Genomic DNA, 16852 nt, shown 5'->3' on the forward strand with positions numbered 1-16852 from the left:
TATGAAAATAGGTTTAGCAAAATTGAGGTCCGCTTACTAGATAGCAGGAAGACAGAAAGGGCACTTTCATGGTCAGCTGAAAACCCTATCAAAATACCATCCAGAAATTACTTTAAGACTCTAGTATTAACTCATAACATCAGAGTGGCAATTTCAGATCACAAGAGCTTTCCAGACACAGAAACGAAACTACAGCTGTGAACTGGAACAAAATGCAAAAACAAACGAGGACAAAAGTCCAACTTAGCTGGGAGTTGTCTAGTAGCAGGAACATGCACAGAAAGGCTTCTGATTACAATGTTGACCGGCATGGAAGTGACAGAGGAGCAAGGTTAAATAGCGACTCCCACATCCTGATGGAAACAGGTGAACAGAGGGGATGATGAACACCAGTTCAATTCCACCAGTGGCCACCGGGGGAGCCCAAAATCCAATTTCACAACACCCCTCCCTGCGCGATGCTTCCCTATACCGCCGGTACACCGCGATCATGTTTGATCGCGGTGTGCCGGGGGTTAATGTGCCGGGGGCGGTCCGTGACCACTCCTGGCACATAGTGCCGGATGTCAGCTGTGATATGCAGCTGACACCTGGCCGCAATCGGCCACGCTCCCCCCGTGAGCGCGGCTGATCGCGTATGACGTACTATCCCGTCGGTGGTCATACAGGCCCACCCCACCTCGAAGGGATAGTACGTCTGATGTCAGAAAGGGGTTAAAAATGGCATTTGAATTTTTTTAAAACATTTTCAATCTCTTATTAAAATGAGTTAATGGGGGTTTCTGAACATCGGAACCGTGGACTGCTAAAATATGGCTGGCAAATCCCCAGTTCCTGCTGTGAGGCAGCAACCGGTGTTATTTGCTAGGGTCGCTATGTGTCCCCCAGAAGCATATAGAGGCTGTGGGAGTGCATTACAGTCACAGGTGTAGCTGTGATTGCAATGCAGAATAAAAGTAAGTGTAGTCTTGAACAAGCTACTTGTCTAGGGCAGATTTAAGAAAACTTGCATGGGCTTTTATTTTTTAAATGGACTAGAGGAAGGTAGTGGGTTTGGTCCATTTCCTCCCCCTCAGCCGGTTTTCCATGTGGCCAGTGTCTGAGTGGAGTTTGCAGCAAGCAGAGCAGTTGGCTCTGCAAAAGCTCAACCTGTGGGAGAGTAACAGAGAGCCCAGCAGAGCGAACTCAAGGCATCCTGCAACGTGATAAGGTGGTGCAGTCGCCCACAGCAACCGAACACACTTATGGACTGTCTCGTTTCCCAGCTGCAATCCGGAGGATACCGTGTGTTGTACACTGTGTTAGTTTTGGACATTAAACACATTTTGCTCTGAACTTTCCTTGTGATCACTGCCTATCACACTGAATAAACCCTGCTGCACTACACTGCACAAGGCAATATGAGCATCTTGAATGGAACTAAGGTTAAGCATCCTCCCCTCATTTTAATTCAATGATTCAATGAGGCAAAGAGAAAAAAATAAATACTGTACTAGCCCACTTCTATTGATTGTGAATAGAGCAGCACCACACATACTCTGCTATAATATTATTTACCGTACACTTCACTGTGGTGTAGTGGGGAGGAACCGGGAGCTTCATATATCTGTTCTAGTGATTGATTTGTGTTCCACCATTGTCATTCGGTGATAAATATCTAATCCAGTAGCATAGCTACCAGGGGGGCAGAGGCCCGGTGCTCAGAGGGGGCCCACCCGGAGCTATGCTACTGTAACTGAATCGATCTCCCTGCTCTGCCATCCACTATGGGGCCCCTGAGCAGGCTGGGGGGCCCGGTGCCAGTAGTGGGCCCCCGCCCATCAGGAGCTCTGCGCTCCTTCTCCCATCATCCCTCTGTCAAGCATCTAGCGTCACCGACGCCGATGCTGACAGTGGGCGCAATGACGTCACCACACGGCGCCCACTGTCAGAAGATGAGCAGGAGGTCGGAGCACCACTGGAACAAGGAGGAAGAGAGGTGAGTATTTATTTGTTTTTTTTTATAGGGGCTGCCTTATACTTCAGGATCTGCCTATAGGGGGGCTGCTTTATACTTCTGGATCTGCCTATAGGGGGGCTGCCTTATACTTCAGGATCTGCCTATAGGGGGGCTGCCTTATATTTCAGGATCTGCCTATAGGGGGGCTGCCTTATACTTCAGGATCTGCCTATAGGGGACTGTCTTATACTTCAGGATCTGCCTATATGGGTGCTGCCTTATACTTCAGGATCTGCCTATAGGGGGGCTGCCTTATACTTCAGAATCTGCCTATGGGGTACTGCCTTTCACTACAGGGTCTGCCTATGGGGTGCTGCCTTTTACTAGAGTCTGCCTATGGGGTGCTGCCTTATACTACAGGGTCTGCCTATGGGGTGCTGCCTTTTACTAGAGTCTGCCTATGGGGGCTGCCTTATTCTACAGGGTCTGCCTATAAGGGTGCTGCCTTATACTTCAGAATCTGCCTATGGGGTGCTGTCTTATACTACAGGGTCTACCTATGGGTTGCTGTCTTATACTACAGGGTCTGTCTATGGGGTGCTATCTTGTGCTATAGAGTCTGCGTATGGGTGCTGCCTTGTGCTATAGAGTAGGCCTATGGGGAGTGCATTATACTAAATGGAGTCCTATGGGGAGTGCATTACACTGTATGGAGAACTATATGGAGTGCATTATACTATATTTAGGATGATCTGGTGCATTATACTATATGGAGGCCATCTAGTGGGCCATCATACAGTGTGTAGATTACAGTGAAGGGGCCATCATCAGTGTTGGAGCCATCAAACAGTTTGGGGGCTACTAAGGGGTCAGTATACTGTGTAGATGGTTCTATACAGTGAGGGGGCATTATACTGTATAGGGGAGCTGTACAGGGGGGCAGACTCGGACATTATTAAATGTAAAGTGGGCACTTCTTGTTATAGGGGATCTCAGGTTATTGTGACTATCAAAGGGGCACCCAGGGCATTATTACTTTCTAGGGAGCAAAATGTGGGCACTGTTTTCTAGGGCACTTGCACCCGGCATTACTATATTCTAGAGCGATGCTTTAGAATTTAGAAGGCACATAGTACCACACAGCAGGGGCAGTAATAGGGACACATACGGCAGCAGTGGCTCAGTATTGGGATATCAGCAGGATGAAGAGTTTGTGCAGGTTGGGAATAGATGGTGATGGGGCTGGAATATGAGAAGTGAAACGTGCCTTTGATGTATTCTCTGCAGCCGAGTCCTGGCTGGAAGAAGTCATGTCGGTCTGTGCCAGATGGAAAAGACGGGAAAAATGAATGATTCCATCAGAGAACATCAGCGGTAAGACATTATCTTTAAATGTGCTGTGATCTCTTACATGTTCTGTAGGGCTGGTATTTACCACTGACCATATGGCGGTAATATCTATGTTGGTCGTTATATAAAGATTATCTTCAGTAATAGCGCGGCCATCTGCTGAGGTTCTCCTCCACTATTATGGCTCGTCACCGAATTGTAATGAAGGTTACCTGGTTAGGGGCCAACTCAGAAGCTTCGCCCCCCCTGAATCAAAACCCTAGCTTCTCCTCTGATCTAATCTGAGCTTTTTTCAGACATAATTTTATATTGGCTGAAAAAATATTTAATTTCTAACATATTAAACTGTGTTTTTTTCTAAGTATTTTAAAAAGTTTTTTTTATGAAAATCAAACATGCATGTTTTCTGGCGCTTTTAATATTCTGTGCAAAGGCTTATGGTAATAAAAAAGCTGAAAATACACCATACTTTACATGTTCTGTGTTTATAAAACAAATAAAACAAAACAAAAATATAAACAAACTAGTAAATTGCGCTCCTGAGCAGGCAAACTACGCTGTAGTACTGTAATGCGCATGCACCAGCTTTACTTCCAGGTTATCAGCGCATTACACTACTATGCTCTGACCTCAGCAGTGCAGAGTGAAGTACCCTTGTGCAGGAGTGCGATTGGCGAACGCTGTGTGGATAACGTTGAACACATCATCCACATGAAGCAGGGCAGAAGGACGGTGATGGCGATGAGATTGGAGGTGCCAAAGCAAGATCAGCAATGTCCATCAGACCAGACAGCACCATATGGGGATGGATCATCAAAAGTAATTTTTATGCTATGCAGAGGAATTTGGGGACTAATGTAAAGCTTTCTAAAATACTGTAAAAGAGGCCTTTAAGTTGGTGGCTGTAGTTTATACTGGCAAAACATGCTGACATGTTACCTTTACTGTAATGGCAAATGCAACACACAACTAAGGCTAGATTCAGATATCTGTTTTCATATTTTACATTTAAAGTGGCCCCTTTTTTATGTGTCATCCTCTTTACCTCTATTTTGCATCAATGTTGGATCCATTTTTTCGCATTAATTTTTAAAAACTGAAAAAAGTAGACTTTTGTTATCGATTGATGCTTAGCAATCAATGGATTTTTTTTACCTACAAGGCATACTTTTTAGCAACATAAAATCTTGCTAAAATATGTATGCATTACATTTTGTGCATTACATTTTGAAGGCATGCTATGATAAAGAACTCTGACACAGCATCCTTCTTAATCACTGAGAGAACTGCTCTCTTTCCTCATGCCAGAACTTGATCTACCGATCTAGGACCTCTGTCCCTGTCTGCACCTGTGTTGTTGGGGCCGCCGCTTCAGCTCAGTGCTCGGCAGGGATGCCAGCCTCCTGCGGCTTCCTTTCCACATCCCACACTGCCTGCTCCTGCTTCCTGGATGCTGTGCACGCTCCACAGGTCTCCTGGCACGCCACTAAGGGTGCGTGCAGGCGCACTCCTTGTCTCTTAAAGAAACAGCACGCCATTTGCAAAATAGGTCTCAGCCAATGGCTAAGTGTCTTCTACTATTTCAGGCACTTCTGCCCTTAGGGAGGTGTCTGAGCAACAAGTGTTTCCTGTTGTTAGTTCTCAGGTTCTGGCTCTTGTGTGTAATGCTCAGCTTGTATCTCTCTAATTCTGATTTACCTCCTCAGTGTACCCTCTGTGCTTCCCTCTCCTTCTGGGGCTACGCCTGCACAACCTGCTTCTCTCTGTGCCAGCTGTTGCCCACTACCCATTTGAGCTGCCTGTCTCCTGTCTGGTTCTCTGCTACTTGCAGTACCTGCCTGCCCGCCAGTCTGGGTGAGTAAGCTTCCACATGCCCGAGGTCTAACTGGAGGTAGCACCTTGCGTCTCCTAAGCTTTCCACTCTGGCCCTGTTTGAGGGGTCTTACTATGGGAGTCCAGTGCATGCTTTCTCACGCCCCTTTGGAGCCCCCAGGTAGTGGACCCGTGGTTTAACAATAAGTTCAATAAATGAATGTGCACTTCACCACCTGTGCCTCCATTTCCATTCGTTACACCTGATCAGTGTAGGGCAGGACAGGAAGTTCCAAGGACCTATGCATCACTTAATGTGTGCATTTGCAGCGCCCCAGGGTCCTGGTCATTGCAGTAATGTCATTTTCCTCTAGGAGGGAGTGATGTTATGTTTTGAAGCAATAAAGGAGGTCTCTTTACCAGGTAACACAAACACAACATACAACACATTTCATACCCAAGTCCACCAGGGGGAGCTATGCTCCTATTTATTAGGGCACTCTTCACAATTAGGTAAAACTGGTGGTCTGGATAGGAAGTTAGGCAGAAGCTGGCTGAGCCTCACCCAGTGAGCTGCTATCTGAGCTCCGCTCAGGTAGTTGGTCCCTGACAGGGGTGGGATCCTGTCAGAGGTCTAGACAGGAGGCCACGGAGCTGCGCCTGCCCCATGTTCGGCAGCTTCCAGAAAGAGACACTGAAGGAGAACTGTATTGTAGAGGGTGAGAAACGAAGTCATAGCAAAAGGAGAGGAAACCAGAAGGAGTTCTGCCCTACACAGGCTGCCTCCTTCTGAGGCGCAGGATCCGGTAGCTGGAACACCGAGGGAGCAACAGTCCTTTATGCCTTGCTCCAGAGACCGGCAGGACAGCTAATTGCACATTACTGATCCGACTCATACCCAGGAGACACGGTGGCAACCCTCCAAGGCCATAGGCGTACTAGTGTCCCTGTAAAAAGTCTCAAGCCACCAGTCATACTGGTTTGCCCTATCCATCGGGGGGACAGAGAGAGACATAACATCTAGAACATCTACAACAGTTGTGAGGACCTTATGAGACGCTCAGCAGTAAGGTACTACAACACCCAGGCTCTAGAGGAAGGCTACTGATTTCTACCTGGATAAGGGGACTCTAGATTTGCCTCCAAAACGGCCGGACTCTGCCTGCCCTGTGATCCGATGCTCTGGACTGTGGATGCTGAAGCCTTCAGTAAAGAGGTAAAGAGACTGCAACCTTGTGTCCTCGTTCTTTACTGCGCCTCACACCATCCACCATCTACACACTGGGAAGCCCTGGGGACACACTTCACCTGTGGGAAGCTATACCATCTAGCTGCCATAACATCACCCCAGCGGACCCCTAAGCAGCGTCGGTCACCCTGACCGAATACCACAGGTGGCGTCACGAACATATCCCTTTAAAGATCTTTCCCTTTTACTAATGGACTTCCCGAGGGCCACGGACTGGGTCAGCCACCCTGATATCCCCCCTTGAGAACCGAAGGGCCCGGTACAGAGTACCCCACAGCCCTTGGGGGCGCTCCACATTGATGTAGCCGAATTGTATGCTGATGTAGCTGAGCTGTGTGTATGCGCCTGAAGCAGAGCTGTGTGTGTTGCAGAACTGTCTGTGTGTAAGAGAACATAGACAAAGACTGTATATAGCCACAAATATTGGTTACAAACATACCGTAGTCCGTAAGTTTATTAGTATATCAAATTACATATAAAAAAATTAAAAACAAGTGAGACACAAGGGAGGGCCCAGACTTAGCAGGAGATGAGATGGATTATGAATAAATATATACTATCTAAATGAGATGTTAAAAATAATAAGGGTCACATTGATATTTATTATGCACACATCATATAACAGGTAGTGTTGAGCATTCCGATACCGCAAGTATCGGGTATCGGCCGATACTTGCCGTATCGGAATTCCGATACCGAGATCCGATACTTTTGTTGTATCGGGAACCGGTATCGGGACCATATTAATGTGTAAAATAAAGAATTAAAATAAAAAATATTGATATACTCACCTCTCCGACGCAGCCTGGACATCACCGCTGGTAACCGGCAGCCTGCTTTGTTTAAAATGAGCGCGTTTAGTACCTTCCATGACGTCACGGCTTCTGGTTGGTCGCGTGCTGCTCATGTGACCGCCACGCGACCAATCAGAAGCCGTGACGTCATCCCTCAGGTCCTAAATTCCTAATTCTAGGAATTTAGGACCTGAGAATTACGTCACGGCTTGTGATTGGTCGCGTGGCGGTCACATGGGCGGCCGTGACCAATCACAAGCCGTGACGTCATCTAAGGCCCTGAACGCGCTCATTCTTAAGAAGGAAGGCTGCCGGAAAGAAGCAGGGCGCGTCCGAGGGTGAGTATATACCTAATAGGAATATACTCACCCTCGGCTTCTTTCCGGCAGCCTTCCTTCCTAAGAATGAGCGCGTTCAGGGCCTTCGATGACGTCACGGCTTGTGATTGGTCGCGGCCGCCCATGTGACCGCCACGCGACCAATCACAAGCCGTGATGTAATTCTCAGGTCCTAAATTCCTAGAATTTGGAATTTAGGACCTGAGGGATGACGTCCCGGCTTCTGATTGGTCGCGTGGCGGTCACATGAGCGGCACGCGACCAATCAGAAGCCGTGACATCATGGAAGGTACTGAACGCGCTCATTTTAAACAAAGCAGGCTGCCGGTTACCAGCGGTGATGTCCAGGCTGCGTCGGAGAGGTGAGTATATCAATATTTTTTATTTTAATTCTTTATTTTACACATTAATATGGTTCCCAGGGCCTGAAGGAGAGTTTCCTCTCCTTCAGACTCTGGGAACCATCAGGGATACCTTCCAATACTTGAGTCCCATTGACTTGTATTGGTATCGGGTATCGGTATCGGATTAGATCCGATACTTTGCTGGTATCGGCCGATACTTTCTGATACCGATACTTTCAAGTATCGGACGGTATCGCTCAACGCTAATAACAGGTAAATAGTGGCAATACAAATAACAGTGTAGATTTGGAGCTAAAAGCTGAAAAAAATAGCTTAAAGGAGAAAACAAATGGAAAACTAGTCCCATATATATCCACCATATGTGACAAAGAAGAGATCCCACAAATAGCTTAGAATAAAAACAAGAATTTGTTAACAATAAACAAAAACAATTAAAAATAAGCAAGAATAGCTGTAATAGAGGATACCAAACAAAATATAAAGAGGGCTAAAACACAGCAGCATAAAGAAAACACCAAAATGTGTGGCTTAAATAGCTATTAAACAGAAGTGTCTCTTAATAGATAGTGCTGTATACAATGCTGACAAAATGCCCTAGGAAAATAACCAAAGGAGCCCTTAACAGGATAAATAGCACATACTGGGCTGTACCATATTATAAACTCATGGAAACAATGTAATAACATAGGCTTATATACAATGCCCTAGGTTATGATAAGCCTAGAGAAAAGTGGTGCTTACTGACCAATCTAGCCCAGATTCAAGAAGGGGCACGGTAAAATCACTAACCAAAGTACAAGTGAACATCAGCATATAGTTGTATACCTGTTAGCACTCCCCAGGGGTGAGGGGACACCAGGAGCATTTCTGCTAACAGAATAGCATTTCTGCTATTTTGCTTTTGGTAACAGTATTGAGTGTGCTGTTCAGTTAATCTTCTGCATGTCCCAGCCATTACAGGGACATGTGCCTAATGTTATATGTCTTAATTCATTAATTTGTCATATATAGATATGATGGTTACAGTGTTTGTTGTTTTTTACTGCCATCTACTAGCCATTGTTATATGCTTTCATGTTCTGAAGCCTTAATTTGGACAATGCGTTTCTCTCTATAGCTCCCTCTTTCTTTTCCCAACATCCTTTTTTGCTGGTCAGAGCCATCTTGGCAGAAGCGTACATCAGGACTTAAAAGAGAATTCTCCTGTTACCTCTATCCTGCACCATCTATATTCTCCCTCATCTTCATCCCTTCATCTTCCCTGACATCCTACTTCATTGTTATGATCTGGTGGCCTAGGAGCAGTATGAGACGTACTCTGGAGAAGGTGGTACCTGTACTGACCGCAGACCCTGAACTTAACACCGCAACTAGAAGTAGCCGTGGAATGTACCTAACACTCCCTAGACATCTCGACACAGCCGGAGGACTAAATACCCCTAGAGATAGAAAAGGGAAAACTATCTTGCCTCAGAGAAAATCCCCAAAGGATAGACAGCCCCCCACAAATATTGACTGTGAGAGGAGAGGAAAATAACATATGCAGACTGAAATCAGGATTTAGCAAAGGAGGCCAATCTAGCTGAATAGAAAGGATAGGACAGAGTACTATGCGGTCAGTATTAAAACACTAGAAAATATCCACCACAGAAAATACAATATCTCCACATCTAACTAAAGATATGGAGGGTATATCTGCATCTCCAGAGATACCAGCTTGGCTGAACAAATCCTTATACAGACCAAGCTGGACAAGACAAAAACATAGAAAAGAACTGAACAATAGGCCCACAGCATGTGGACTGCAAAAAACAAAGCCAGAACTTATCTTTGTTGAAATGAACAGCAAAGCAGGATAGACCAGGCAGGGATGTGAATCCTCCAGGAACAATGGACAACTGGCACTGACTAAAGGGTCAAGCAAGACTAAATAGCCCAGTCAAAATTGCAATAAGTGGACACACCTGATGAATGCAGCGATCCAAAGACAGCAGCGCTACCACTTATAACCACCGGAGGGAGCCCAAGAGCAGAATTCACAACACTTCATCTCATCAAGGTACTGTGAATAAAATATGTTTAACTTCATCACTGCGTCGTCCTTCCCGGATTTACCAAATGTAACTGTTCAAGCATATGAGGAAAGGGTAGCGAGTAACACTGTCTGCCACTGCTTGTACAGAGATCCATGCTCACATCTCTCAGAGACATCTCACATACATGCATTGGTGGCAGATGATTGAGTGATTTACTATGTTTCTTTCTGATCATACACTCATAGATTTTCTGCCTGTGTTCTGTACAAAGTACAATAATTGAGTTGCATAGTGAAAAGACTGTTCTGTTACATTAGCTTGTGGATGCACTTTAGCAAATGAGAGCATTGGTAATGAACACATATAGTACCTAGTTAATGGCATGTTTGTGGGTTTTATCAAAAAATTAATTAAGCAATGTACAATGAGCAAGTAAAATCAGAAGCACAAAATTAAAATGCATAAAATCCTAACATACAAAATAAATATATATGAATATTGAGATGTGTAAAATTACTTACAAACCCAGCTTCCAAGTCCCAGCACCAACAGTAGTTCATGAATCTCACAAAGCAGGCACGGAGGAAATCCCCAACTAGGATAGTGACATATGTCACTAGAATGTCAGATACTGTCAGTCTTACAAATTCCTAATTGGGAAACAAGCAATGAAAAACAAAGTAGAATATGAGACGCTAGCGAATATGGATAAAATTGTATTGAGCTGCTAAAATAATATATAGACAGTATCAATATTATTGTTTGGCACAAATTTAATGTTCTCATAGAAGAGAATGTAACATTACAGATATACTTTTGCTTACAATAGCAAAAACTTTCACCTCCGGAACCACATTTTTGCCTCAAATTATTAAACCTGAAAACATGTAAATGTAGAGATACTGACTATATTTTTAGAAAGTGTGATTATGTGCAGTTTTAAGACTATTGAGCTAAACATTATGTGATGCTGTAAGAATCAGGCTGCACTCAGATGTCATCCGAGTGCAGTCCCATTTGAGAGAGTGGATTCAAACAGGGACAACGGAGAGTGGACCCACTGGACCGTGACGACGAACCCCTCTCGGACGAGCTGACCAGGTGGACCGCCCCCTATACAGGGAGCGTTAGGGGCAGGCCCGTGAGGGACTATCGCCACGGAAGCTGGAGGGTCGACTGAGATAAGAAGGGTACACTGCAGGAACACAGGGACCGAAGGAAACAGCGGAGGAAACAGAGGGAATGGCAAGGAACTACTGAGACGAGGGAGAAGATGGGAATACTACAGAGACACGGAGGCTGACGAGACAATATGGAGACACAGAGGCTGACGGGAGCAAGGAAATGGTAAAGGAGCCGGGCAGGTACCGCACAGAAACAGGAACTGAAGGAACAAAGCAGGAACACAGGAAAATCAGGCAGGTACTGCAGAGGAAGGAGGAGTCCCAAGGTCAGAAAGCTAGGAATGCACAGAGACCACAGGTGACCAGAAGCACTTGTAAACACAAATGATCATCAGGCACAGAGGAGCAGCAGGAAGCAGCTTATATACCAGCATGAGAGCTACTTCCGGGTTACAGTCCTCCAGGATGACGGAGAGGACAGGAAGGAGTGCCAACAGAGGAATCAGATGTGCGCACGCGCAGAGCTGAATGCGCCGTGCGCGCGCACCCGGCGAGCTGCAGAAGCCGGGGGCGAGCGCTGCATGACAGTACCCCCGTCTTTACGCCCCTCCTTTTTAAGACTTGAAAGAAACCGGGACAAAATGCGAGGGGCCTGAATGTTCTCACGAGGCTCCCAGGACCTCTCCTCAGGACCAAAACCTTTCCAGTCAACCAAAAACAAAGTTCTCCCTCTAAGTTTTTTCATGGCTAAAATGTCCCTAACTTCAAAGACATCATCCTCGGAAACAGGCGAAGGAGAACAAAGGTTAGAAGAATGAAACTGATTAAAAACTACGGGTTTAAGGAGAGACACATGAAAAGAATTAGAAATACGCAGAGAGGCAGGCAACTTAAGTTTGTAAGAAACGTCATTAATACGAGACAAAACTTCGAATGGACCGATATAGCGAGGACCCAGCTTATGTGAAGGAATTTTGAGACGGATAAATTTAGAAGAAACCCAAACCTTGTCCCCAGGATGGAATATAGGAGAATCGAGGCGTCTTTTGTCCGCATGTCTCTTCATCCTGACTTGAGCCAACTCAAGGGCAGACTTGGTCTCCTGCCAGACCCTGGAGAACTCTCTAGACAGAAGATCAGCCGCTGGTACAGTAGAGACAGGAGGAACCGGAAGAGGAAGACCAGGATGTTGACCGTAGACGATAAAAAATGGAGATTTGTTAGTAGCTTCGCTGGAATGGTTATTGTAAGAAAACTCAGCCCATGGCAGCAAGTCAGACCAATCATTCTGATGGGAATTGGAAAAATGACGGAGATAAGTTACCAAGGTCTGATTAGTACGTTCCACCTGGCCATTGGACTGCGGATGGTAGGCTGAAGAAAAGTCAAGCGAAATGTTCATAGATTTGCAGAGGGATTTCCAGAAGCGGGCGGTGAATTGAACACCTCGGTCAGAAACAATATGTAAAGGAAGACCATGAAGACGAAAAATATGGTGAACAAAAATCTTTGCCAATTCGGGAGCAGAAGGCAAACCAGGTAGTGCAATGAAATGAGCCATCTTGGAGAAACGATCCATGACCACGAAGATGACGGTACAACCAGATGAAGAAGGCAGGTCAGTGATGAAGTCCATCGATAAATGTTGCCACGGAGTGGAGGGTACCGGTAAAGGATGCAAAAGCCCGGAAGGTAGTTGCCTGGGAATTTTATTCTTGGCACAGGAGGGACAAGAGGCGACAAAACTTTGGACGTCCTTGGACAACGTAGGCCACCAGTAATAGCGAGAGATCAGACGGAGGGTTTTTTTGAGACCAACATGTCCAGCTAATTTGGAGGCATGACCCCAAAGTAAGACGCGTTCTCTGTTCTCTTCAGCAACTAAGGTCTTACCCGGAGGCAACGAGGAAAGAGAGAGAGGAGCAACTGTGATGACTCTTGCAGGATCGATGATGTGCGCAGGTTCTTCCTCCATATCCACCGCCTGGAATGACCTAGACAGAGCATCGGCTCTGGAGTTTTTATCTCCTGGCAGGAAACGAAGTTCAAAGTCAAACCTGGCGAAAAACAAGGCCCACCTGGCCTGCCGAGGATTTAGTCTTTGCGCAGAGCGGATATATGCCAGATTCTTGTGATCTGTGTAAATTACAAAACGATGTAAAGCCCCCTCCAAGAGGTACCGCCACTCCTCCAATGCCAACCTGATTGCCAAAAGTTCTTTATCACCGATAGAATAATTCTTTTCAGAGGAGGAGAAGATCTTAGAGAAAAAACCACAGGGCACAAGACGACCAGAAGAGGATTTCTGCGAGAGCACAGCTCCAGCTCCAATTGCAGAAGCATCTACTTCAAGGATGAAGGGTTTATTGGCCACAGGACGATGAAGAATAGGAGCGGAGGCGAAGGCCTGCTTGATGGACCGGAAAGCCTCTTCGGCCTCAGACGACCATAGATGAGGATTGGCACCCTTCCGAATCATGGAGGAGATTGGAGCAGAAAGGGAGGAAAAGTGAGGGATAAACTGCCGATAGTAGTTAGCAAATCCAAGAAATCGCTGAATTGCTTTCACTCCAAGAGGACGTGGCCAGTTGAGCACGGCAGAAACTTTTCCTGGATCCATACACAAACCAGCGTCGGAAATGATGAAACCCAAGAAGGGAAGAGATGACTGTTCGAAGACACATTTTTCCAGTTTTGCGTACAGCCGATTCTCTCTCAAACGCTGAAGTACTTGCCGTACATCTCTTCTGTGAGTAGACAGATCTGGAGAGAACACAAGGATATCGTCCAAGTACACTACAACACAGGTGTAAAGTAGATCCCGAAAAACATCATTTACAAACTCCTGGAAGACTGCGGGTGCGTTGCATAAACCGAATGGCATAACCAAATATTCATAATGACCATCTCTGGTATTAAACGCAGTCTTCCACTCGTCACCGGAACGGATACGGACCAAATTATAAGCTCCTCTGAGATCCAATTTGGTAAAGATTCGTGCTCCACGTAGACGATCAAAGAGTTCAGGTATGAGAGGAAGTGGGTACTTGTTCTTGATCGTGATAGTGTTGAGACCCCGATAGTCTATACATGGGCGAAGAGAACCGTCCTTCTTCTTGACGAAGAAGAACCCAGCTCCTGCAGGTGAGGAGGACTTTCGAATGAAGCCTCTGGCCAGATTCTCTTGGATATATTCGGACATGGCTTGAGTTTCGGTAGGAGACAATGGGTAAATACGTCCTCGAGGTGGAGTAGAACCAGGAACAAGGTCTATCGGGCAGTCATAAGAGCGGTGCGGCGGCAAGATCTCCGCCTCCTTCTTGTTAAAGACATCCGAGAAGGCGCAATAGGCTGGAGGAATTCCCGTGGATTCCGAAGCAGACCGAAAGGAGGACGCAGGCTTGACAGGAAGCAGGCACCTGTTCAGACAAGACTGTCCCCACCGTAGAACATCTCCAGTGCGCCAGTCCAGAGTGGGTTCGTGATCTCTCAGCCAAGGAAGACCCAAAAGGAAAGAATGAGACAATGAAGGTAAAACATAAAAGGCCAGTTTCTCACGATGAAGAGCTCCAATCTGAAGTTCAACTTCCTCCGTAACTAAGTTGACGGTCTCCCGCAAAGGCTGACCATCGACGGAAGCTATTTGTCTAGGAGTCTCCAAGGGTCTAACAGGTATCCCAAGCCTGTTTACAACCTCAAGCTGAACAAAGTTCCCAGCCGCTCCTGAATCAACATAAGCCTCCAGAGAAAAGTGACGGGAACCTAAATGTAGAATAACAGACAAAACCAGAGGTGGAGAGGAGTCATAACCACCTAGGAAGGCCTCTCTTACCTGTCCTAGGCGGAGGCGTTTCCCGACCTCTGAGGACAGGCGTGTAAGAGATGAGAGGCACTACCGCAGTAAAAACAGAGACCTTGTGCGAGTCTCTCCTTGCGGCGCTGCTCGGAAGACTCAAAGCGATCGACCTGCATGGGTTCAGGAGAAGATGAAGAAACCACTGGGGCTGTTTGAGAAAAAGAAGTCCCTCGAGCAATAGTGGTCTGGCGAAGAGGTCTCTTTTCTCTGGCAAGCTCGCGAGTGCGCTCCTGAAAGCGCAGATCAATGCGTATGGCCAAGGAGATAAGATCATCCAAAGAGGTGGGAGTGTCCCGTCCTGCCAGCTCATCCTTAATCCGTGAAGACAAACCACGCCAAAACGCTCCAACCAAAGCCTCATTATTCCACCCAAGGTCTGAAGACAGAGTCCGGAAACGGATGGCGTACTGAGCTACAGAGAGAGTGGCCTGGCTAAGGTTAAAGAGGGACTCTGTGGTAGAGACCAGACGTCCAGGTTCATCAAAAACCTTGCGGAAGGTATCCAGGAACGGATTGAGTTGGGAGACCAAAGGATCATTACGCTCCCAGAGGGGATTAACCCACGCCAAAGCCTCACCCTCCAAATGGGATACTATAAAAACAACCTTAGCTCGATCGGTGGGATAAAGTAGCGGAGACAATTCAAAATGCAACTGGCATTGAATAAGAAAGCCGCGGCATGCTTTAGGATCCCCACCATACCGAGGCGGTCTAGCAAGTCGGGGTGAGGGTTGTGGCGCTGAGACAGGAGTGGAGACAGAGGCCACATTCTGGAGGGCGAGAAGCCGATCATTAATAGAGGCCAAAAAATTTGAAATATGGGACTGAGTGTCCCATTGTAGACTTAGCTCCAGCTGAAGGGCAACCAACTGCGGAGCAATACCAGGATCAGAAGGCTGTAAAGCCGCTAGGCGAGACTCCATATTTTTTAAAAACGACATGATCCTAGTTTGGTTTTCACGCAAAAAGAGTAAGTCTTTTTGAGTAGCGGAAGCTCCAGCGGGGTCCATGGCCTGATGATACTGTGATGCTGTAAGAATCAGGCTGCACTCAGATGTCATCCGAGTGCAGTCCCATTTGAGAGAGTGGATTCAAACAGGGACAACGGAGAGTGGACCCACTGGACCGTGACGACGAACCCCTCTCGGACGAGCTGACCAGGTGGACCGCCCCCTATACAGGGAGCGTTAGGGGCAGGCCCGTGAGGGACTATCGCCACGGAAGCTGGAGGGTCGACTGAGATAAGAAGGGTACACTGCAGGAACACAGGGACCGAAGGAAACAGCGGAGGAAACAGAGGGAATGGCAAGGAACTACTGAGACGAGGGAGAAGATGGGAATACTACAGAGACACGGAGGCTGACGAGACAATATGGAGACACAGAGGCTGACGGGAGCAAGGAAATGGTAAAGGAGCCGGGCAGGTACCGCACAGAAACAGGAACTGAAGGAACAAAGCAGGAACACAGGAAAATCAGGCAGGTACTGCAGAGGAAGGAGGAGTCCCAAGGTCAGAAAGCTAGGAATGCACAGAGACCACAGGTGACCAGAAGCACTTGTAAACACAAATGATCATCAGGCACAGAGGAGCAGCAGGAAGCAGCTTATATACCAGCATGAGAGCTACTTCCGGGTTACAGTCCTCCAGGATGACGGAGAGGACAGGAAGGAGTGCCAACAGAGGAATCAGATGTGCGCATGCGCAGAGCTGAATGCGCCGTGCGCGCGCACCCGGCGAGCTGCAGAAGCCGGGGGCGAGCGCTGCATGACACATTATACTCTTTTAAACATAGGCATAAGCTATGATTAAGAGCTTACTACTTGAAATGCGTTAGTTCACTTATCTGTTATTACCTGATTATTGCAGACAGTGTTTGGAGTAGCAAGATTCTAATCATAGGCGCAATCCTGGTAAAGAGCTTGCTCCAAACACATAACCTGTCTGCAGTAAAGAAATATGGATTTCTTCTATTTTTGGTTGAGCTCTAC

At 46.7% G+C, this 16852-nt stretch overlaps 1 protein-coding gene and 1 long non-coding RNA gene across 2 annotated transcripts in view; one reads left to right on the forward strand and one right to left on the reverse strand.

Annotated features, from left to right (window-relative positions):
* Positions 1-16852, forward strand: part of LOC143782017 (uncharacterized) — a 150343-nt gene that overhangs the window by 123437 nt on the left and 10054 nt on the right. The window lies entirely within an intron of this gene.
* LOC143782014 (transmembrane channel-like protein 2) overlaps positions 1-16852 on the reverse strand; it is a 279149-nt gene that overhangs the window by 95483 nt on the left and 166814 nt on the right. The window contains exon 11 of the mRNA XM_077269057.1: positions 10405-10533. Within this exon, the coding sequence (XP_077125172.1) occupies positions 10405-10533 (129 nt within the window). The remainder of the gene's footprint in view (positions 1-10404; positions 10534-16852) is intronic.

The sequence above is a fragment of the Ranitomeya variabilis genome, chromosome 6 (genome assembly GCF_051348905.1).
Source record: "Ranitomeya variabilis isolate aRanVar5 chromosome 6, aRanVar5.hap1, whole genome shotgun sequence".
In the NCBI taxonomy this organism is placed as follows: domain Eukaryota; kingdom Metazoa; phylum Chordata; class Amphibia; order Anura; family Dendrobatidae; genus Ranitomeya; species Ranitomeya variabilis.